The sequence below is a fragment of the Balaenoptera musculus genome, chromosome 3 (genome assembly GCF_009873245.2).
Source record: "Balaenoptera musculus isolate JJ_BM4_2016_0621 chromosome 3, mBalMus1.pri.v3, whole genome shotgun sequence".
Classification (NCBI taxonomy): domain Eukaryota; kingdom Metazoa; phylum Chordata; class Mammalia; order Artiodactyla; family Balaenopteridae; genus Balaenoptera; species Balaenoptera musculus.
In genome coordinates, this window is record NC_045787.1 from 75,243,340 (window position 1) to 75,267,485 (window position 24,146).

General features: G+C 37.9%; 1 protein-coding gene across 8 annotated transcripts in view; it reads right to left on the bottom strand.

Moving 5' to 3' along the window:
* The window catches only part of MCTP1 (multiple C2 and transmembrane domain containing 1), a 558,214-nt gene that overhangs the window by 67,396 nt on the left and 466,672 nt on the right, over nucleotides 1–24,146 (bottom strand). For all 8 annotated transcript variants that reach the window (XM_036848826.1, XM_036848822.1, XM_036848821.1 and 5 more), the window contains one exon: nucleotides 8,750–8,803. In XM_036848826.1, coding sequence (XP_036704721.1) covers nucleotides 8,750–8,803 — 54 coding nt within the window. The remainder of the gene's footprint in view (nucleotides 1–8,749; nucleotides 8,804–24,146) is intronic.

The following is a 24,146-nucleotide window of genomic DNA, read 5'->3' on the forward strand; positions in this document are numbered from 1 at the left end:
GAGCCATATTTTTACAGAAGAGTAGGACTAAGATAATAAGGAAACATTAGGAACTCAGATCTAGTGCTTTGAAATGCAGCGTTTTTTTTGAGAAGTATAGAAAATGCAGTTGGAAGGTGCCTGTATTAGTTCCTATTGCTGCTGTAACAAATTATCATAAACCTAGGCTTAAACAACACAAACTTATTATCTTACAATTCGGCAGTTCAGAAGTTGAAAATGGATCTCACTGGCCTAAAGTCAAGATGTGGACAAGACTGCATTTCTTTCTGGAGACTCTAGGGGCCTTTCCAGTTTCTAGAGGCTGCCCATATTCCTTGGCTTATGGCCCCTTTCCTCTTCCTTCAAAGCCAGTACAGCCGCTCACCTCCCTGCTCCGCCCCCAGTCAGTGTGTGTTTTATTAATGCCAATGCTCTGGCCCTGAATGTGGGTTCCCACGGTGGGTCCTCTATGGCTGCTCCTTCAGCTGCTGTTTCTTGATCTTCAGGTTCTCCTTGTACTTGTACTTGTTGAGCCTGTGGTGCAGGGCACATGCTGTTTTGGGCAGCAGATCCTGGGGCTTATGAACTTTCTGAGGTTCTCCTTCTGAATCTGGTTAATGATGGTGAGAACAAGGGTGACAGACTGGCAGACAGCTCAGGTCTCCGGGAGCTTGGACCATATGCCGCCTGTCACTTGGGCGATGTGCACCTGGGAGAGCTCCACCTTCAGGTGGTCCAGATGTTTCAGCAGCTCTACTTTCTTGCTGGGAAGGTTCTGAGCATTGGTTTTGGCCATTGCTGCACACTCTGATGGTCTCTTCCACTTTTAAGGACACTTGTAATATTGGGCCCACTCAGATAATCCAGGATAATCGCCCTATTGCAAAGTGAGCTGTTTAGCAACCTTCATCCCATCTGCTACCTAATGCCTCTTTGCCATGTAGTGTAACATATTCTCAGGTTCTAGGGATTAGGAGAGGGACCTCTCTGAGGGGCTATTATTCTTCCTATCACATAGCCCCTTAGCTGGTATGATGGGAAAGAGCTGAAAGCATAAGAGAACAGTGAGAAGAAGTGGAAACCTAGATGTAAACAGCCCCTAGCTGGGTTGGATAGTATGTTCTCTGATTGTGCTACTAAAGATCATCTCTGAGATAATTTGCATCTACATTTTTTTTTTTTTTAGTGGAAAACCTTAAGGAACCGTAAAGATGCCATATTTGGAAACCTGAGTTTTAGCCCTGGCTCTGCCACTTATTGTCTATATCACCTTTGGCAATTCACTTAAGTTGTATGAACTATGGTTTCCTCATTTTAAAATGAGGTCTAGAAGGGGCAGGGAGAGGATGCACTGGGACCTGTTGAGTGTCAGGGGCTCAAAGAAAGGAATCATGGAATTGCAGAAGTTCCACTGGCCCATAAGGGGGTCCTGGGATGAGAAACAACCGGTGCCCCTGGTGCCAGAGGCCCCTAATCCTAGACTCCTGCTAAGGACTCTGGCCCATGCCACCTACCAAGCAAACCTCAGTCATTGTGGACACATCCCCTGATGCCCCAGTCAGGGTCACAGTGTTACGGAGCCTGGCTCCAGGGGCCAGCCATGTGTGCTGGATGGGCTCTGGCCCAAGGGCTGTGCAGAGGCAGCTCCTGAGGAGGCCAAATCGGGGAGTGAACTGCGTGTGTGCAGGCAGAAGGCCTCCTGCCTTCCAGGAGACAGAAGGCCATGTGGCAGCAAGGCAGCCTTCTTTTGCCTATCCTGGGTATCCACCAGTTTTAATTTTGCTATGATTCTAGTTGAAGTAGAGACTGTTTCTACTGACTTGAGGTCAGCAGGCTATCTGCTCAGTGGGTGCAGGCATCAACAGGTTCCCAATAGGAGGAATGGACCCTTTCCCACTTTTTGCCAATTTTATTCTTATTTGCTCTTCTCCCCAGAAGGAAGCAACAAGGGTAAAGAGCCCATTGGGCTTTCTGCATGCCCAACCGCCCTCAGTGCAGAGGTGAATTAGATAATAAGCAAGTGGAACATATTGTACTATGACTATAAAATATATCTCAGTTTATACCTCTGGTATGACATGTTTCCTATAATGTTTGAAAGGACATGTCTAGGCAGGCAGGCTTTTCTAATTTCTGTACTGTAGGATAGTTATATCAGGGTCTAGCAAAACAAGAAATGGAAAGACTGTTCCATTTTTGTTCTAGAGCATGGGTGGGACTAGATGGTAGTATCAGGCAGAATTCTAAGATGGCTGCCAAGATTCCTACCTCTTGGTGTATATGTCCTAAATAATCCCCTGCCTTTGTGTGTGAGGGGGATTTTGGAATATGATGGGATAGTTATTCCTATGATTAGGTTATGTTACACAGCACAGTTCACTTTAAAAAGGGAGATTATCTTTGGTGGGCCTGACCTAATCAGGTGAGCCCTTAAAACAACTGGGCTCTTCCTGAAGAAACAGATTTGAAGTATGAAAGAGATTTGAGACAGGGGTGATTCTCCACTGATGGATATAAAGATGGATGGGGCCATGGAAAGTGGAGACGAAGAGCAGAAAGCCAACAAGAAAGCAAGGGCTTCAGTCCTCCAACTACAAGGAACTTCATTCTACCAACAAACTAAATGAGCTTGAAAGTGGATTTTTCTGCAGAGCCTCTAGACAGGAACTCATCTTGACTGACACCTTGAGTGTGAGACTGAGCAGAGAACCCAGTTGAGCCACACCTGGACTTCTGATCTACTGAACTGAGAGCTAATAAATGTGTATGGTTTTAAACCAGAAATAAACTCACACACTATGGTCAATTATTCTATGACAAGGGAGACAAGAATATACAATGAAGAAAAGACAGTCTCTTCAATGAGTGGTACAGGAAAAACTGGACAGCTACATGTAAAAGCATGAAATGAGAACACTCCCAAACATCATATGCAAAAATAAACTCAAAATGGATCAAAGACCTAAATGTAAGGTCAGACACTATAAAACTCTTAGAGGAAAATATAGGCAGAACACACTTTGACATAAATCGCTATAATATCTTTTTTGATCCACCTCCTAGAATAATGAAAATGAAAACAAAAATAAACAAATGGGACCTAATTAAACTTAAAAGCTTCTGCAGAGCAAAGGAAACCATCAACAAACTGAAAAGACAACCCACAAAATGTGAGAAAATATTTGCGAATGAAGCAACTGACAAGGGATTAATTTCCAAAACATACAAGCAGCTCATGCAGCTCTATGTCAAAAAAACAAACAATCCAATCAAAAAATGGGCAGAAGATCTAAATAGACATTTTTCCAAAGAAGACATACAGATGGCCAAAAAACACATGAAAAGATGCTCAACATCACTAATTATTAGAGAAACGCAAATCAAAACTACAATGAAGTATCACCTCATACCAGTCGGAATGACCATCATCAAAAAGTCTACAAATAACAAATGCTGGAGAGGGTGTGGAGAAAAGGGAACCCTCCTACACTGTTGGTGGGAATGTAAACTGTTGCAACCACTATGGAGAACAGTGTGGAGGTTCCTTAAAAAACTTAAAATAGAACTACGATATGATCCAGCAATCCAACTCCTGGGCATATATCCAGACAAAACCATAATCCGAAAGGATACACACACACCAATGCTCACTGCAGCGCTATTTACAATAGCCAAGACATGGAAGCAACCTAAATGTCCATCAACAGAGGAATGGATAAAGAAGGTGTGGTACAGATATACGATGGAATATTATTACTCAGCCATAAAAAAGAATGAAATAATGCTATTTGCAGCAACATGGATGGAACTAGACATTATCATACTAAGTGAAGAAAGTCAGACAGAGAAAGACAAATATCATATGATATCACTCATATGTGGAATCTAATTTAAAAAGATACAAATGAACATATTTACACAACAGAAATAGATTTACAGATACCAAAAACAAACTTACAGTTACCAAAGGGGAAACGAGGGGGGGAGGGATAAATCAGGAGCTTGGGACGAACATACACACACTACTATATATAAGGTAGATTTAACCAACAAGGACCTACTGTATAGCATAGGGAAGTCTACTCAATATTCTGTGATAACCTATATGAGAAAAGAATCTAAAAAAGAATGAATATATGTATATGTATAACTGAATCACTTTGCTGTCCACCTGAAACTAACACAACATTGTAAATCAACTATACTCCAATAAAATTAAAATATGAAAAAAAAGAAACAGAAATCCTATTTTAATATTTTACAATGAACTATTGCTAGTCCTAGCAAATAAATATTTTAAAATAAAAAATGCCTCTAAGTTTGTGATAATTTGTTATGCAGCAATAACACCAATAATACTACTAATAAAATACTAACCACAAAATTTTAAAATAAATAATAAATAAAAATAAAATAAATAATAAAAATAAATAAATACAAAATAAAATACTAATAAGCTAATACAATGGTATTCCACTTAAAGATAAGTTAGGATTTTTTTTTTTGTCTCCTCTTTTCCTGCCTTTCTCCAAAGCTTTAATCCATTTCCCCACCATGTAGTTATTTCATCTACTATAACTAGAAAATACCGTTTTGTCAGATTAAAAGCTCCTCTCATACCACTTACTTATTAGAGTTATCTCTTTCTTCCCCCCCTCACAGTTGATTTGAGATGCAGAGATGTATGCATCTTGGGTATATTATATACATGTTTAGGGCTGGAGGATCAAACCAGAAAATACAGATCTTGAGAATTAGGGCAAATAATCTGTGTTCTGACGTAACTCAGATATATTTCATTCATTGTAGCTACTTATCTTGAAACACAGTAACCTTGACATAATGGTTGAAGAAAAAAGAGAAGCAATGTAAGCATAAATGTCTGAACATTTTAATATCTTTTTTCGATAAACATTACTAGAATGCCACGTATTTGGATCCATGTTTTTCCTGAGGAAAACCTGCATTCTATCTTCTGCTTCCTGATACTGCAGCTGGATCCTATTATAAGGGTAGGACACAACATGGGAAGCATGCCTAAACTTTTAAAGCTACAAAACAAAAGCTAATCTTCATTAATTAGATGTCTAGATTATGCAGATTGACCACTGTATTATTATATGTAACATGGTGAAAAACACTCTTATATGGTTTGTTGATAGTTCCACGTAGGTAATTTATCTAAGCCTTATTTATAAAGATATTGTATTAACCACAAAGGCAGAATTTGGTGTCAGGTAAAAAAATCAGATCAAACTGTGACTTTGTGGTTGATGGCTGAAAGAATGCTTTACAAAAAGGCAAATGAGAATGCAATATGATGTCTTTCTAACATTTAATTCAAGAAAAATTTCATCTCCAGCACAGCTTAACCTAGAGCTATGACATAATGCAGATATAAGTGAAAATATTAACAAGTCAATGATTTATAACTAAGACTCACCATTTAAAACCCATATTCTCTGCCTTTGTGAAAACCATGGAATTGGATTAAGAGAGAAGCCACCTAATTTTAGATTTAAGCAAATGTGGACAATGGATTCTTAGAATAAAGGATAAGTCTGAGCATCACAAACCCTCACCTGATTAATGATTAGCTGTTTTAGTAAAAAGGAAGAACTTACGAAAAAATACTCATAGCCCATAATGTGGAAAAACTTCAAGATCTGGGAATCCAGGTAAATCATGACTTTGCTTTTACCAACTTTAACCAAAGTCTTCCCAGGTGCTAAAGTCAGTACTAAAGAAAAGCTATTACAAAACTATTCTGTTAAGTAATTATCATCTTTGCTTCAACTTCTTATACCTGTGTCTATATATGCCATCTATGTAATTATGATGAGGGAAAACACTCCAAGCTCAAAAGAAGTGAACAACTTCAGTTTCTGCTCACACGGACCTTGTCAAGTAGCCAATGACTTGTCCTTTCATTGTGAGTGACTAATATCAATGCTGGCTCTAAAGAAAGACACTTTTCATAATCGCCCAACAATCTGATAAGTGAAAACATATGAATGGGCTTAGGCAAAGCCTGCCAGGGGTCTTTGCTGAATGGAAAACAGGTGCTCTCATTCTGTGCCACGTAATACCCCATTTACCCCCAAGTCCAAAGGTTACAGGACTAATAGCTGCCTTGTGGTAATCAGGGAAAGCCAAGACACTAGCCCTGGTGAAACATCTGGGACATATTTTACATACTTGCAACATATGCTTCAGGTTCAATTAAAGTGAGGCTTTGGCACATTTATTAATCTTTTTTACTTTTATCCTATAAGAGGACCCACTGACCTGACCCCACTATTATACCATATGAGAAAACAGAGAAATAATGAGAGCTAGAGGTCAGTACCTGCTCGTATGGCAAAAAACACACTTGTTTTCTCATGAAACTCCATTACGCATGACTCTATACACAAACTTTAAATGGAGGAACCAATGAATTTTTTAAAGTAGGAAATTACCCTTCTCCCACTCAGACACATCTGATAGCCAAGACTTACATTTACCACTGCGAGAGCCAGTCGAGAGACGGAAACTGGTAAATAGAAACTTGAAGGATACTTTCATGTTTTCATTTCTTATATTAAAAACTTTGTATTTCCAGAATATAAGCTTTCCACTCTAAGATTCTTCCCTCTATGATGCAAATCTCTAAAAGTCTATTGTGAATTATTATATTTGAAATCTTCTTTTTGTTCAGATATGATTTTTATACTATCAATTGCGTTATGAGTGAAAAAAAGCAAAATCTTCTTATATATCACTCAAATAAAGGGTTGGATTTATGAAAATCTGCTCACAATCCTTTCATACGGAAAACACACCGTTTGTCTGCATCCTGTACAGAAGAATACAGTTAAATTCACACAGTCATTTAAGCGCTCGCTTTCAATCAACTTTGGTAACGAGACCTGAAAATATGTTAGAACCAGGGTGTCAATCTCAGACAACCAAACACTGGATAACAACAGATGCCACTCCAGAGATCTGGGGTTTTTTCTGCCCTGGCATGTTCTACTTGACATCTATGTTTTGGTGAACTGGTTAACCAGGTGTGCTAACATCTAAGTGTGCCACTCCTAACATCCTCTCTATTAAAAGATGACCAAAAAGGGAGATTAGTGGTATAGAATATCAACAAACTGGCTAAAAAAATATAGGTTGACTTCAAGCAGGGGCACTGAAGTACTAGGCTTCACCAAGGGTTTCCACTTACTAACATTTCTCGGGAAACGCCTGCTACCAGAATGGACCTTTAAGGTGGCTTTAATAATAAAGCAGCAACAAGCAAGGGAAAATGGCCATAAATGGATGGCAGATCAGTGTTTGTCAGCAGAGAAATGATGATTCAGAGCTGGCATGTTGAGTTTAAATACAAGCTCTCTACAGCTCTACAACTGACCTTAACAATAAATCATATCATTTATTGCCAGAAGTGTATGCTCATGTTATTCAACATTAAAAACAAGCACATATGTGTTTTTGCAGAAAGGAGATTTTGTTACTTTATGTTTGATGATGTTGCTAATGACTAAGTGATGTCCAGAAGAAAAATCTCACATAAAAACTCTATGAATTTAAAAATGTTTCAAATAGCAGTAGAAGGGAGAAAGTGTGTGTGTGTGTATGTTTCTGTTTTCCTTCCAGCATTGAATATGTCAGGAAAAAAATCATTTGGGAAGTTAACTAATCACTGTGAATTTTTTTGACATTTCCCATGCTTGCTTCCAGCACTCAAATTCTTATACTGGGATACAAGTGTACATCTCTACTGGAATCAAAGGTCAAGGGCGTAAATTAAGATACACTGTTTTTCTCCTTTCTTTAAAAAATTTCAGTGCTTTACTGTAACAGAAGTCAGATAGATTCCATGAAGGTCAAAATCTGGTGTTATAGGCTGAACAATGTGGAAATAATGAATGATATTCTCACTCTCCCCTCAGTCACTCCCCGCCCCCCAATCGCACCCTAAGACTTCTTAGATTTTAGATCTAGAAGTGCCCAAAGATGATGATAAACCAGCATCCCTAGCCTCCTTGCCATAGAGAGCTGTTCTTCCGACCTCAGCCACTGCTGCGGTGGTGCAAGGCCATTCTGATCCCTCCTTCCAGTTGTCCCCTCTCCCCAGGGGACAACCAATCCAAGCGGTCCCAGAAACTAGCTGTTATCTACTGTGGTCACCAACCCCAAGCCAAACAGCAATCGAAATACGAGCCTCTCTGAACAGACTTTCCTGACCAAGGAGCCGCGGGCCATTCCAAGTCTAAGCCAGGGCAGTGAGCACCGGGTTTATTTAAATGCCCTCTGGAGCCCTCCACACACGTGTTCTTTTGCTGAGCAATTCTTGGAAAATTACAGATGACAATATCCATGTTTGACACATGCAGGCTGCTATTTTTTTTCACTGCTCTCTTCCCCCCAAGTGTAGCCTGATTTGTAATACTCAAGATAGGACAAATTTTTGCCCTTCAAAAACAGTTGTCACTGCCGTTATCTTCGTGAGAGCTATCAAGTTCCAGACAAGCTGAATTACTTTTTTTTTTGTTCCTGGCAGAAAAATATTTGACCCAGCTCTGGACAAAAGCGAAGACGATTTATAGCCCTCTCTCCCTCTTTGCAACATGCAGTGGCATTGTTAGGATGATAAACAGCACTGTCCAATTTTCTGGACTCAAACACTTCAACTCCTTTTTAACTGTCTGTGAAAACAGTGTCATGTCTACATTTCCCCATCCCCAGGTACCCAAGTGCTGGGAAAGATAATTACCTTGTCATCTTTGTCATCTTCTTCTTCCTCGTCCTCTAGCATGTCCTCCACTACCTGCAGACAGAAACAGAAGTCGTTTTCATGCTCTTAAAGGAGAGAATTTTGTTCTGTCATTTTGAACCTTTTAGAAGTGAAAACTTTATTAACATTTGAAACGGACGCACTGAGAGGGAATATCTGATCTAGAGATAGAGATTAGGAAAATGCTATGCCTTTAATTGATGAACACCAGGGAACTGAATGCCAGTCAGGGGAACCCTATTTGTGTGAAATGTTCTGTGACAATTTAAAGAATTGGAAATATGCATAAGGTAAACTAACACTAATTTGAAGGATGCTTTAAATCAGGAGATTTCTTTTTTTACCTACTCCGTTGTCTATATTAATTAGGCACTTTAAATTTGGAGCTAGATAACTAAGCAGAAAACAGCTCTGCTATTTCTAATTTACTTGTCACCAAACCCTAAGATAAAAATCTATGCCTGTTCATTGATTCATGCTGGTGAGCTATGGCATAAAGCTAACAATATCTTTCATGGCTCCAATTTTAATTCTGACATATAAGTGTCAACTCTTGACCATCTCTGAACTACTTGTTCATTTTGTGGATTACCTGAAACTCTAATTTTAATTCTCTGTGATTTTACACATGGATTACGTTATGAGAATGAACATTACTACTGAAAGAAAATAAGAGATGTATTCAATAATCAAATGTGTATATTATGTATATATAACCCATGTAGATAGATACGCACGCATGCATTTTTTAATGGCTCCTGGTTTACCTACTTCAGCAGAATGGTATAGTCATTTTGGATTTGCCAAACAATTTCCCCTTGCCTGGATCAATATATAACTACAGGCATTACAAATGAGACCTCACCCCATTTCAGGTGTTTTATCATGTTTTTATACACACACACTCCATGGAATCCAAAAATTTTAAAACTCTGGGGGGAGCTCTTATTCAGGTAAGTGCTAACTTATAACTGTATTTATGCCATTTGATATAATATCTTGTGGTGCTTCTATTTTTTTATCCAGTATCTTTATCTCTGAATAAACTCGACAGAATCATGGTTATCAAATATTTTTAAACCTTTCTCCCAAAGCTCCTAACTTTGGAAGACAGAGATAGCTAGCTCTTCTTTCATGTGACTTTAGGATAGAGACAGGAATATGCTATGAATGAAAACTTCAGTAAGTAAGACTTACTAAACAAAGAGTTACATAAACTGAGATAATACATCAGGACCCTCAGTTATCCTAATAATTTTTCTCAAAGTTTCTAAAAGCATTAATGGATTTAAAAGAAGAGCCCAAACACAAACTTCTAGTTCTCACGAACTGATATATAACTAAAAGCATCTGACACTGGGAAATTGTTCTTAATTTAATGTCATACTTTAAATCTTCTATTAAGTGGTAGAATCTGGTGGTCTTTCATTTGGACACTCAGCATTTCAAAAGACTCAGAGTAGCACAATGTTCTGTTTCCAGTATCGGGTTAGAGTTTACACTGATTTTGGGGGCATATAAAGTAGTTCAGCCTCAGCAAGAAAGAAGGACTCTTGACATTCTAACTATACTCAGCCACTCCATAAGCATTTATTACAAATGCCCTTGTCCAAGGCACACAGTACTAGGGACTGTGGGAATAGAAAGATGAATAACACACATATACTTCATCTATAGTCATGTCAGCCCACAAGAGGCTTATAATCCAATAGAATTTAAATGGGGGCCATCAGATAGCCTTTCATGTTGACTTTTAACTTCCTGAAAATTTGAAGCATGCATATCATAAATATATAGACAACAATAGTGACAGTGTATAATTGAGGTGCTGTATGCCAGGCTATTCCAAACTGGGACCTTTGTGATGGAGGTTGAAATAGGAGAGGCAGTCACAATATTTCAGTACATTGTGTTGCATCAAAAGAATTCACCTAACACAGCAAGTAGCTAAACTAGAACTCAAACCCAGATTGTGGGATAGCAGAGCCAGCTCTGAAACCCTGCCCAGTTCTAAAACTCAAAAATAAAAAATAAAAAAGGGAAAAAAGGAAAAGAAAAACAAAAAAAGATTGACTTCTCACATGATCCTTTTAATGATTATACTTTTGTATCTCTTATAAAATGGTGTTATAAATTTTAGATTTATATTAAGTAATATTTTAAGGTTGGTCATTATCTATTTTTAAAAAATAAAAATTATATATATTTCAGGTATACAATATGATTATTTGATATATATTAGATTAAGTAATTTTTTCCTAAAATTACTCATGTAGAGTCATATATCAAATATGGAAAATGAAATGAATATTATACTTTTATTCTTATACATAAAAATCAAACAATATTTTAGGTGGTTATTGTTAAGAATGTATTATGTAGCTCTCCTCTTCAGTACTTAGCGTCGTACTACAGTGCAAGGAAGGCAGAATGGTGTCAGATTGTGCCTAGCAGTTCATAATAAGTATTCAAGAAATATTTGTTGATAGACTGAACAGAAGAAAACCTCATCTATGTTTTATATCTCTGAACATGCATTTTGGTAGAGGGCCTATCATTTATCTCACAGAACTCAACTAGCTCACCTGCAAAGACTTATACCTAATCAATGATGCAGATTAATAAAAGCAAATATTCAAACTGTTTTCAAAGATTTGCCTGGCAATAGAAAGCATGGATATTTAACTGTTACTTTAAGATTTGGAGATCTCCACTATCTTTAAGTTGATTTTCAAAGATTCAAAATATTATTGAACCATAAAAAAACCAAGAAGTTAATTTATGCATTTCACAGATCAGTTGCAGATCTTATGTTCAAGAAGGACTCAAAAGGTGTACAGAATCAGGCTCTTCATTTGCAAAACCCGAACTGTTCCCACCCTGCACAAGTGGGTAATTGGCTACGCACAACTGCCCCACAAATGCGCAGCCAGAATCACCCAAACACAACTATTTGCTTTTACAGTTGGCAGAAAAGTGTTGTGTTAGCGAGAGGCCTTTGTGTTGTGTTGTAGAACCCGAGTGAGGGCTTTTCCCCTCCTCCAGTGACTTTTTTAATGTTACACATAAACATCTACAAGTGAGGATTTATAATACAGATGGTTTCCTAGTGATGCCTTTAAGCTGCTTCAGAATGTATCCCACTATTATGGTTGCTCAGATGAAGCTTAAGGTGCCTTGGAAAATGGAGATGGTAATAGCACCTTCCCCACAGTGTTGATTAGGGGTCCAATGAGACAATGTATTTAAAGTATTCAGCACAGTTCCTGTACCGAAGTACTAAAAAATGTGAGCTACTAATAAAAGTAGAAATAACATCAATTTAATAATATTTAAACATTAATTTTTGGCCATTACCATGATATCTATTTTTTTTCCTGGGCAAAATATTCAGGGTTCTGAAATGACATACCCCATTCTGGTTCATGTTTCATTGACACTAAGGACCCTATACCGGGGCACAGGTAGAGTCATGGATAAAGATTCCCCAATTAAAATATGGTTTTACAACTAATTTTCAGGCTTTAAGGGTCCAATGAAATGGATGGCTTTAAAGGCAACAGTGTCCTCAGAGCTGGGCTGTGCTCTAAGACATAAGCCCTGGCCAAATGCAATGAATACAGACACTGCAAACTGAGCTTTTAAAACAAACTGTATATATCACTGAAGTGCATTTAATGATTGCACAAAATTGCAACCTTTCCCAGAGAACTCAAGTAACACTACTATTTAGAAAGAGAGTGCTGGAGTTAACACTTAACTAAGGAAACAAATAAAATAAAGGAGTCCCAGTCTCAAATTCCAGCTCTTCCCTCTTCAAATAAAACCAAATAAGTGCTACATAGTTTTGTTTTCAAGTATACAAAGTCCAGTTGCCCAAACATTTGTCAGCAATAATTTAATAACAACACATCTGTAGGATTTCCTTGAGGAAAAAAAAAAACGAAGAGTGACAAAAATGCATGTGTTAGAAAAGATAAATTTTTACAAAGTTGGGTTTTTTCCTCTTTTCATAAGGGGGAATATCTCAGATTGGCCCTAGAATTCTTTTTCCAAATTATGCTTTCTGATACCTTGCTTGAAAGCAAGTAGTATTAATCAAACAAAGGAAGGGCACTAGGGAAATCAGAAAGATGTAATGCAAGCAGTTAAAAGTGACATGACCTTCTGTAATGTCGCCCGTCACAGACTTATATGCCACACACTGGAGGAAGGTCTTGAAAGAAACTGATTCTTGGTACTATTCCTTGAATGTAATACTAATAAAGATGACATTTAAAAAAACACACGTAGACAGCGCCTAATGCAGCGTTCCAGCTACATTACAGCCAAAGAATAAGCAGGTAACACTATTTTTAAAACCATAATATTTCTTCTTTCATAGTCCACGTTTGCTGAACATTTGTCATTATCATATAAAATATAATACGTAGCTGTATATTTTAAAAATCCATTTTCAAAATGGAGCAAAACTGCATCTGAAGAATCTGTATGTTTTATACAGTTGTATAGGAGGTCTATTAATATGACTTTTAATTATAATTTGATACAACTAAATGCTTTATGATTTGCAAGGAAATAAAATTTTAGTTGGCTGAAAATGTTAAAAATGATGCTGGTAATCTGAACAAAAATATGACAATATGTTTAGAATTACTCCACTAGACAAAGATGTATAAGGGAGGGGACCAGCAGGATGCAGAAAAGGCAGACCAAAACAGTAAAAGGATGAGGAAAAGTAGATTCGGGTAAACTTCACTATTAAAATCATCACAGGACTGTGGATACTAAGTCCTGCTTTTTAATACTAATCTAGGGTGCACGTTTGAAAGCTAAAATGACAAAAGGGGGTTAAAAGTTCCATGAATAATTCTTAAAACACTTTGTATTATGATTTTCCCAGGGCTAAAGTCTTCCACTTATTTATATCTCTTTAAACAAAAAAGGAAAAATCTTGGTTATGTTACCTTTGTAAGATAAGTATTGAGTACCACAAAGCCAAAAACCCTGGAAAGCCAAAGCTGACACAAACCAGTTTCTTTTATATGTTTACTTTTTCCCTCAGAAATAATCTTTGAATTAAATGGATGTTTTTCTATGTTGAGAATGAATAGTTGCACAATTCAAATTGCTTTACTCAAAATGGTCTATAAAAAAGCAACACATTTAAATTAAAGAAGAAATCACTGCTGTCCAGATGTGCAACTGTGATGTTAAAAAATTAAAGAAAGAAAACTGTCACAAAAGAAAGAAGTTTCATATTTAATTTTATATTCATAGAACATCCAAATGTGTACAGATGCTTATATTTGGATACATTACAAACTAAATGCTTATTTCCACTCTAGAGATATGGAGGAATTTGGGTAGAACAGTTTGCTTCAACATGGTCTGGAGTTCATTTATACCATTTTGTGTGTACATAAACCAAGCAGAACAGGCATTTGTGTGCCAATGGATGTATTACACGTGCAAGTATCATATGAAATTATTGAAAGTCTATGAATTGAGAAGATGTATATAACCAACCACTCAGATTATTTCAGATCACTTAAAAGCACTGGAGGTTGGGCTGAAGACTTTTGTGGTCAATAAGATCATTATAGGTGCGCCTGTGCTGTCATTTTCACCACAGGACACCTGCACCTCTCAAGATTTTTGATAAGGAACTTTTGCGAAATGAATGGTGCAGTTAACCTGCACGTATAATTTACTCCACATCTGAAAGAATAATAAAACCCATAAACAGGTCTGGAATACACTGTTTAGTCTATCTCAAAAGCAACTGCATGTATGATGGCTGCTTAGTTTGATTCACGTTATTAAGAATTTGACCTTGGAGTATTTCAGCTACAGTAGTCATCAAGATAACTGAACCACTAGATGTAATAATAATTAGTGTGATAGGCTTGCCAGTGAAGCTGAATATATTGCAATACAAAAGAAGGCAGACTAAAAAGAAAAGCATTATTACTTACTGCTAAAAGACTTCCGGATTTTTACAGAGACACTCAAATACAATTATTTCTTCTTGCAGAATGCGTTTCCTTGGCTCATTCTGGGAAGTGCCATGTTATAATTTATTCTGATTCTTAATAGGAAATGTGGCTTTAATGTGGCTATCAGATGACTTTTGATGCATGCCACTGATTACATACGGCCTGAATTCTGCATCATCAACAACAGCATTCTTATTTGCAGTATAATATGCTTTGCTGTAAGGTGCAAGGACAGTAAATTTACTTTACTGGCCAAGAGTATGTAACCTTTTAGTCTTTGCCAGCTTAATATGCAGAAAAACCCTTCCATTAAGAAAGGCTAAATACAATATAAATTCTATAATCAGTATAAGCATCTTAAATGAATTTCTTTTCATATTTCCTTCTCAGTATCCTTAAATGTTCATTTTTATACTTACACAAAGCACTGTGAACAGAATTCTAGTGTTTATTTGAACTATGTCTCCATCTAAAGGCTTCACAATGTATTGTATTTTCGCTTGTAGGGAAAATTCTAATCTTGGCGTCTTTACAATATTGCATGTTAATTTGATTGAGCAGGGAAAAAACAGGTCAACTATTAACCTGCAATGTGCTTTTTAAATACTAATGCTTTCTTGAAGCAATGTTATTTTCAGGTTAAAAATTATACAAAAGGCCAAAAAATTGAATTGTTTAATGTGCTTTGCAAATGAAATTAAAAGATAACTAGACTTACCACTAATCTATTTTATAAAATTTACTATTTTCAAAGCAAAACATTTTTGTTCATTAATAATAAACAGATTTCAAATAAAAAAGAAAATTATATGCCTTAGCCTCTCTCTATAAAACCAAGTTTCCATTCCAGAAGCACAAATTTGTAACAAAAAAGGGCACAATTTTAAATGTCTCAGGTTTTAAAAACAACCTTAGGAATTTTTTTAAAGTGTCTAATACACATTATCTATTTAAAATATTTTCTGCAAAGCAGGGGGAGGGAGCTGCTATGATCTCCAGTCTTTTCCAGTCTTCTCAGAAATGTTCTTCACTCTAACCCCATCAGATATGTTTGGGAGCATTAGAGTTGCAATAGGCAAGAAGTTCTTTTCAGGTAAATGTATAGTTTAGCAGATATAATAAAGGTAAATGCTACACTTCGGGAAGATTAGGTACCTTTAAACAATAGAATTTGAAAACAAAAAACCATTAATCTTGGAGATTAACATGAGCAAACTTTTGAGCCATATTGCTCTGTTAGGTTTGATTTACTTTTTACAAAAATTCACTGCTACTGCCTATTTTAAGCAATGTAATTGGGAGTAGTAGAGGGGGTGAGAAGAATAGGTGGACATTTGAAGAGAAAAATATTCTGATGCTAATTTGATTTTTCTTCTTCTTTTTTTTCCCTTGTGCCTAGAATATTTTGAGGCCTGAGAACATTATGTCAGAAAGTCTAACTTTAAAAATGGAGCAGATTTTGAATGTCAAAAAATCATAGAAAACTTCAGTTTTTTCCTTGTATTTCTTTTCTATAAATAATAATGATAAAATATTTTTACCTTTTTTGTAAAGAATAATCACCTCCCAAAAGACAGCCTATGTAGGTCTCTACATTGGAACTGGAAAGAATGTGTATGGTGAATGGTGAATTGTAGCACAAAAGCCTGCATGAAAAGGATGTTCAGGAAACCTCACACAAAACCTCGGTATCCATTTTATCATGAGCTTCCCAGAGCTCTATATTCTAGGAAAAGCTTGCCTGGTCCACTTATCATTTCAGCTTTATGTAGTGTACTGTGTGATTGCTAAATTAGTGCATAATGTATTTATAATATTTATAGTACCAACATTTAGTTAAATAACCTTTATGTAAGATTTATGTTGAGTTTTTAAAAATTTCTCATTTAATGGCAAATTATGAGGAACATGTTTCATAAAGATAATTCTCCATTTAAATTCATCAGTCCATTAAATATTAAAATTATGTTTCTGATGCAATCGAGAACAAATTTGTCCAGCTTCAGTGATTATTTGCACTCATAAAAATTAGGCTTGATTAATAAAATTTAAATGCTTGATTAAGTTGACATTTTCATGTTCTATTCTGATTTATTAAAATTAGTCCCTGTGCCCAGGCCTGGTATGCTAGTAGGTTTACCTTTCTCCTTCTCTTAGTCAACATCCAGAGTGAAGCTGTTAGGAAAGAGTATTTTGCTATGGACTCAGTGATGGTTTCAGGGAAGGAAATGCCCTGTTCTCTGCTTGTGGTGCTGCTGGCCTTTGTCTTTATGCCCTGTGCATGGTGGAGATTTGTATTACTATAATCAAGAAAAATGTTTCTTCCAAATATCTATGGATATGATCTGTAAAATGGCATACATTTTTGGTATTTCTATAAATTTCAGTTTTCAAGAAGCTTTAATCTGTAGAGGATTGTTCAAATTTCTTTGTCATCTTTTTTTGTTGATAAAAATGTAGTTTTCATTTTGTGGGACTTCCATATATATAGTAGGGGTATTATAGACACAGGAAATCTTTCTGTGGCAATTTTACTATCTTTGTCCACAAGTTCAAAACCAAGAAGGACTAATGGCCATGGAAAACCATTCTCTTCAATAGTTCTTACAAGTGAACTGTTTAAGAGATGTGGTTACTTCTACTATGTTTAAACACCCATTTTACCCCCACTGGTTTGCCCTGTTTTATACATAATCAGGTGCCTAATTATCATTTATTGAGCACTCACTATATGCTTAACACAGTGTGCTGTCTCTTTAATCCTCATAAGACCTCAACAAAAGTAGGTATTATCCCCATTTTACTGGTGAGGAAACTGAGGCTTAGGGAAATGAATAAATTCATACAGCTAACAAGTGGAAGGTCTGAAATGTAATGCCAGGTCTTTGTAATTTCAAAGTTTGGACTCTTAACCTCTACCAACTGTAAAGTGGTAGTGGCAACACTCATTTTTAAGATGTTTCTGCTGTTGCCCATGGTAGTGTAACATATCTGGAAACTTTGTTTAGGTGAACTGTCTCTCATTTAAGCATGTTACCAGAATATTGTTATTGTTTAAAAAATAAGTGATATGGTATTATGACTATTGTCTTTTTTCTTGAATGATGAAGTAAATTCAATAACACATGACAGAAAATGCCCTTGAAGGCATATTTTAGTTTGGTTACCTGCACATACTACTCCAGTTCTATGTACAGAAAGGCTTTAAAATTACATGCTCTTAATAAATTTATCTCATGGAACACTAAAAACAAAGAATACAAAACTCTCAGGTTTATTGGACTCCCAACAATGGTTCTGATTTATAAACATTTTCCACAAGCAGATAAAGACATATCACTTTGTTTCTATTTTTAGTTTGTTAATTGAAGTCTTGCCATTTCTTGTCCCCTTTCTGGACTAGGGACAGTAAGTCTCCACAAATATTGTATGAAACCTTCAGCTAACACCACCCCACCACACGGGGCATGATGCAAACTAGTCCTGGGATCATGAGTCGGCCAGAAGGTGCTTCTGTTGGTCCTACATGCTATCTCCCTCACCATAATGTGTAAGGAGTTTTGCCTATCTACCAAGAGGAGGGTGTAAAATCATTTGGAAAGAACCAACAGAACATCACTAGAAATAGGTGGGAAAACACAGCCACCCTGAGAAGTGAGACCCAAACCGTGGATATCCTTTCTTCTCCTCTCCTAAGTCCCACTCTTCAACGACAGAAATGACAAAATTGTGGAGGCAGACCTTTTGGAAAGAGAACAGAAATAATAAAACCATTTGGTTGACAAATGGGTAGATGCTTGGGTTGGACACTTTGGAAAACCATTGAGATGGTGAATTCTTTGGATCCATGGGAGACTTTGAGGAGAGTTTAGGAAGTTGGTTTTCCAATGAGTTCCTGGGGATCCAGGAGTCAACTGGGGTTCAAATAAGAGAAATTCAGAAATTCAGAGAAATTTATGGGGGCAAGATCTTCAGGTTTCCTTCAAGGCTGCCAAGACAATTCATTTGGTGGAAAAAGAGCTGGGTTTCAGGGCAGAAATCTCTATAGGAATGAAGAGTATCTCTTTACCTTGTTACATTCTCATATGTATCTCTGGGGAATCTGAGCAAGGTGGGAGCGATTCAGGAAGATGGTGAGGGCTGCAGTATGAGAGTAACTATAAGCGTCCTCTGCGGCAACTACCACTAACTTTAAATTCTAAATATCTCTCCTGAGTCCTAATAGATCTAAAGCAAAAGAAGTCTGCCTTCTAGACAGGAGGATCTTTAGTATATTGACTTTTAAAAATAGAACTGTTTTCCTTTATATCTTTCTCTATGTGAACTGACATGTCACGTACAGGTAACACTCATCTTCCAACCTGAAGTTGAGCTGCAGTTTGAGAATAGAGTAAAAAGATAGACAATGCACTGAAGTATTAAAGGCAAACATGGAGTTACTGAGTGAAGGGACAGATGGAAGGTTGGAATAAGAGCTGTGGCCACAGATAGGTAGACCCTCTTTCTTTATATATGCAGCACACGCACACGTATCTGGGATGATCTAAATGTTTTTTGGCTGCACGCTCTGCATTTCATATATAGACCTCGATCACTGCACCTATTATACCCACGTATTCCACTTAGTTGTTTGTTTCCCTCACTAGACCACAAACTGTCATGGGCAAGGACCAGGTCTTTTTTTCTCTCCTTCTTTTCCATCTCTCTCTCTTTCTTTTATTTTTATTGAAGTATAATAGATTTACTGGGACCGGGTCTTAATCATCTTTGGACAACAGCTAGCACAGTGCCTGCAAATGTTCAATACATTTTTGTTGAATGAAAATTAGACAATTTTTGATGTGGAAAAAAAAGCAGATTAACATACTTAGTATTCATTCATTAAACATTTCTTTGAGCAACTACTGTGCTGCTATATCTGAGACATCTTGTTCTGTGCTGGGATTAGATACACAGATGGAAGATACAGTTAGAACAGTCTGGGGCAGGTGAAGAAGACCCCCGGTGAGCTTTTTATTATAACACAGCTAGGGGGATATGGGAACTGAGAGGGGAGGGTTCACTTAAGCTCTTGGAGTATATGATGGTAGAGATGGGTTGGTAGGGGTAGGGGTGGGTGAGAATGGGCAGGAAGTCAGAGATGGCTCGCCAGGGGAAATGATGAAGATAATTGGTGGTTACCCAGGCATATATATATAATATTAAAACATTAATGGGTGGCAAGTCAGTATTAACTACCAAAAATATTCAAAATGCATATACTCTGACCCAGAAATTCTCCTTCAAGGACTTTGTCAAAAGACATTACCGATGACCTGCTCAGAGATTTGTTTAGGATGTTTCTTTGCAGCATTCTTTGAGATGGCATAAACACTGGAAACAAACATTTCTAAAATGAGTGTTTAATTGAGAAAAAATAAAGTATTCATATGGTGAAAATTATTCAGTCATTAAAAATCATGTTGTTTTCCAGTAATTTGAGGGAAACTCAAAGTAGGTATGCTAACAGTGCCTTTAATGTGATCCAATTTTCGTAAAAAATAAAATATATATGACAAGCAAGAACTACACCTTACATTCGCAAACATATATTTTTTTAAGAAACGAGTAGAAGCTATAGAGTGTATTGACTATTTGGGAAACTACAAATACACTCGGCTCCAGATGCTGCTGCCGCCGCCATAGCTGTCCCAGCCACCCTGGGTCCTCCTCTGTCAAGACCATGTCAAGACCCCATCCCTCAAAGCTCCCCTTCCCCCATGGCAGAAGACCACTACTTGACCTCCTCCTCCACTGCGGGGCCTTGACCTGCACACGTCTAGGCTCCCATCTGCTCATCAACACCCACAGGGTCTCCTCCAAGTTCACGGTGCAGCTGGAGGAGGAGCCCTGGAGCTCATCGCAGAGCAAGGTGCCCCAGGAGAGCCAGGCCCTCGCAAGGGAGTGTGCCCACCTCTTTGTGGGCGGGCCTTCTGAGCTCACCCCCTTCGATGTTTGGCTCCTGCAGCAAGGACTTCAAGCGCTCCAACCACCTGTCCTGGCACAGTGCCACACATCGTGCCGGATGGCCCACTGCACATCTGTTCTGGTGCCCATGTGGCTTCCAGGCGCAGCACGAGCACCTCCACTAAGTTCAAGACCAGGCCTGCACTGCCCTTCCCTGGGCCACCACGTCTGTCCCACACAGTACCACCCACACAAACTCACTGCCAGTGCAGAGGTTACTGCCTTATCCTAGACCTCAGTTTCCCCAACTATACAAAGAGAGATGCATCATTCCTTCCTTCCTTTGCTTTCTGTTGTGTTATGTGGACCAAGTCTTTGCCCACTCTGGGCCTGTGGAATGGGTGCATTGGAAGAGAGGCAGAGAACACAGGCCTGGGAACCAGTTGGAAGTGGGTTCCGGTCCCACCGTGCTGTGTGAGCCTTTGCAAGTGGCATAAGCTCTCTGAGCTTTGTTTTCCTGCTCTCCCAAGCGGTGAATGATTGCTTTCTGGGTGAAAGAGATGACAAAAGAGAATGGGGCACTGTCTGCTTCATTTCTGTGCCTCCTCCCTTCTGCCCACTATCTCCACCTTTTGCTCATTAAACATTCCATTCTCAAAACCAAAAAACACACAAACAAACAATCCTGCTGGAATACAGGGGAGATAAAGCTGAAGCTATATGGTTTGGGTGGGGCATACACATGAGGAATCTTCTATGCCATGCTCAAAGATACTATGGAAAGACAAAAGTAGCAGAGGGAAAAAAATCAGCATTTTGTTTCAGAACTATCACCTTCCTACAAGTCTTGAGGTAAGAATACAAGCTGTGATTTTGGGGAAAGTTGCCAGAAAAATACAAGACATCCAGTTAAATTGGAATTTAGATAAATACTGAATATTATTTTTATATAAATATCTCCTGTTGTTTATCTGAAATCCCAATTTAACTGGGCATCTGTATTTTTCCTTGCTAAATCTGGCAACCCTAAACTGGGAACAAATTCAGAGGGCTTCAGGGGTTGGAGCTCAAGGAAAATTTGCAACGCAGAAGGCCTTGGTCACCTGAGAGAGAGGGAATGTAGCATGGTGGTGGGAGTGGGGCATTTGAGAAGAGTGGAAAAAATGTGGAAATCCTGTTGGGGTATGTCCAGAGCCTGATGAGGTGATGGTCATCAGTGTACAGGGCACCAGTCTGTAGACTGAGTGATAATCTGGCACATCTAAGTGGTTGAACAGATTTGAGAGGGTCACAAGGGATGAAATTTCTACTGACAATCTGATTGGCTGTTGGTTTCTACCTCTTTATGCTTGTGATTGTGTTGGAAAAATAAAGGTCTGGTTCTTTTCATGGTCCTCCTCATATTTTTGCAAGCTGGTGACCTTCTTAAAAATTTGAGAAAATTTGTTGAAATAAGCAGGAAAAAGAAAAGAGTGATCATCAATTTTAGATGTGTTTACAGGCTGTATGACTCAGTGCTGCTTCTGTTAAGAGCAAGTACGTGGTCTTTCTCTGGTACTGAGATGCAAACTCAGGAGGCTCTGATCTATGCTACTTTCTGTGAATGATAAAGCCCTTATTGAAGTGCCAAGAGTCTGACCACGCACCAAAGTGCTTTCGTGTGGAGTCCGCCCCTCTCAGCTCAGCTTTGGCCAGTCTTTTCAGATCCTGTTTGGAATATTTCACTTATTCAATAGTCTACTTATTCAAATATTCCACCAGGAGGACTTCTTTGGAACTGAGAGTACTGGCTGAGAAAATAATAAATGAGTTTGATTTACAGGAAATCAGGTCAAACAAACAGATGTTTCTTTGGCAGATGACCCTAAATTGTCCAATCAACAGCATTTATGGTGGCAAAGGAAATTCTCTCCTTACAAGCTTTATTTCTAGACATCAATGTTCTGGGCCTAAGTGGAATAGTCCCAACAACAACAAATATAGTCAGTGCTATTCTAAAGGGGAAAAGAAGCATGGAGGGCTTTGCCATGTGAGGGAACTAACAAAACATTTCAGTATTTCCTAAAATATTTTAGCAGACAGATTTGGGCTCAGTTTGTATCACAGTGAGATCATGAGTCAGAGAATGATTTCATTGATCTAGCCTACTCTTCAGTCTTTTAATGACTCCATTGATTAGGCAACTAAGATTGTTAAGTGGGAGGCATATCATGACAGTAAAAATGAATGCTCTTTTAAAATGTAATTAAAAAGCACTGCTTGAAGAATTTTTGAATGTCAAAGATATTCAAAGATTTTCTTCACTAATGTGAAGGATTTTTAGCTTTAATTTCCTCTTCCATGCTCACCTGGGTGGATGGAAGGTAGTCCTCCCAGTCATGAATGTTTTTTGAAATGAACGGGGTCACCTGGGATCAAACAGGTGATCAGTACCCATTCTTGAGAGGTCACCAGGTACCTCACAGGAAGGAATCTGGGGATACCTGGGATTCCAGGTAAGGCTCCAAACACTTAGAAAGTGGATCCCTTGGTAAAGGCATGCTCAAACGTGTACCACAGAAATACCCTGAGGCTTCAGAACAGGGCAGAGCTGGGTTTGCGCCCCACTTACTCTGTGGAGTTTGTTATTCATCATTCTCTTTGATTCTGAATTTCCTCTTTTGTAAAATGAGGATAAAACCATTTAGAATCATTTACTTGATATAATTATTATGAAGTAAAGCAGAAACTAACACACCATTGTAAAGCAATTATACTCCAATAAGATGTTAAAAATAATAATAATAATTTTTAAAAATTATTATGAAGAATTAAAGGAGACCATGTCTCTAAAAGGCTTAGCAGGATACCTGATACATTCAAGTTGTTCCATTTTCCTGAATGAGAGGTGAGGAGGACATGGGGGTGGAGTGGGGAAAATGAGCGTTTTCCAACAATCTGTTTGCTTAAAGATAGAGTTAGTACTACTGACCATTCTGAAGCTTAAAGGAGAAATGTGCTCAAAAGGTACCCAGGGAGACCTGGGATGGACCAAAATACAGCCTCAAGAGGAAATGTAGTTGCGAGGTGTGATAAGGAGTGCAAATTTCAGAAAGACTGACAGATCCTAACACCCACTCTGCCACGTTCTAACTAACTGTGTGCCTTTGGAACTATTTAACCTCTCTACACCCTGTTTCCCTGTATGTGAAGTAGTAATGATGATACCTGTCTCAGTGAGAGTATAATAGAGCTCTGGTTTCTTTGGCCAACCTGTTTCTTTCATCCTCTGAGATTTGATTTCCCCCTCTCTCAAGGAAGGGCTCTTGTAGCCATGCTTCTTCCATGTATGTTCCCTTCCTTGTCACAGAGAAGAGAATAGGCGGGTCACCTGATTTAGGAGGCCCCAACACATGGGCTGGGCTGACACAATCATCTTCTCTCTCCGGGGG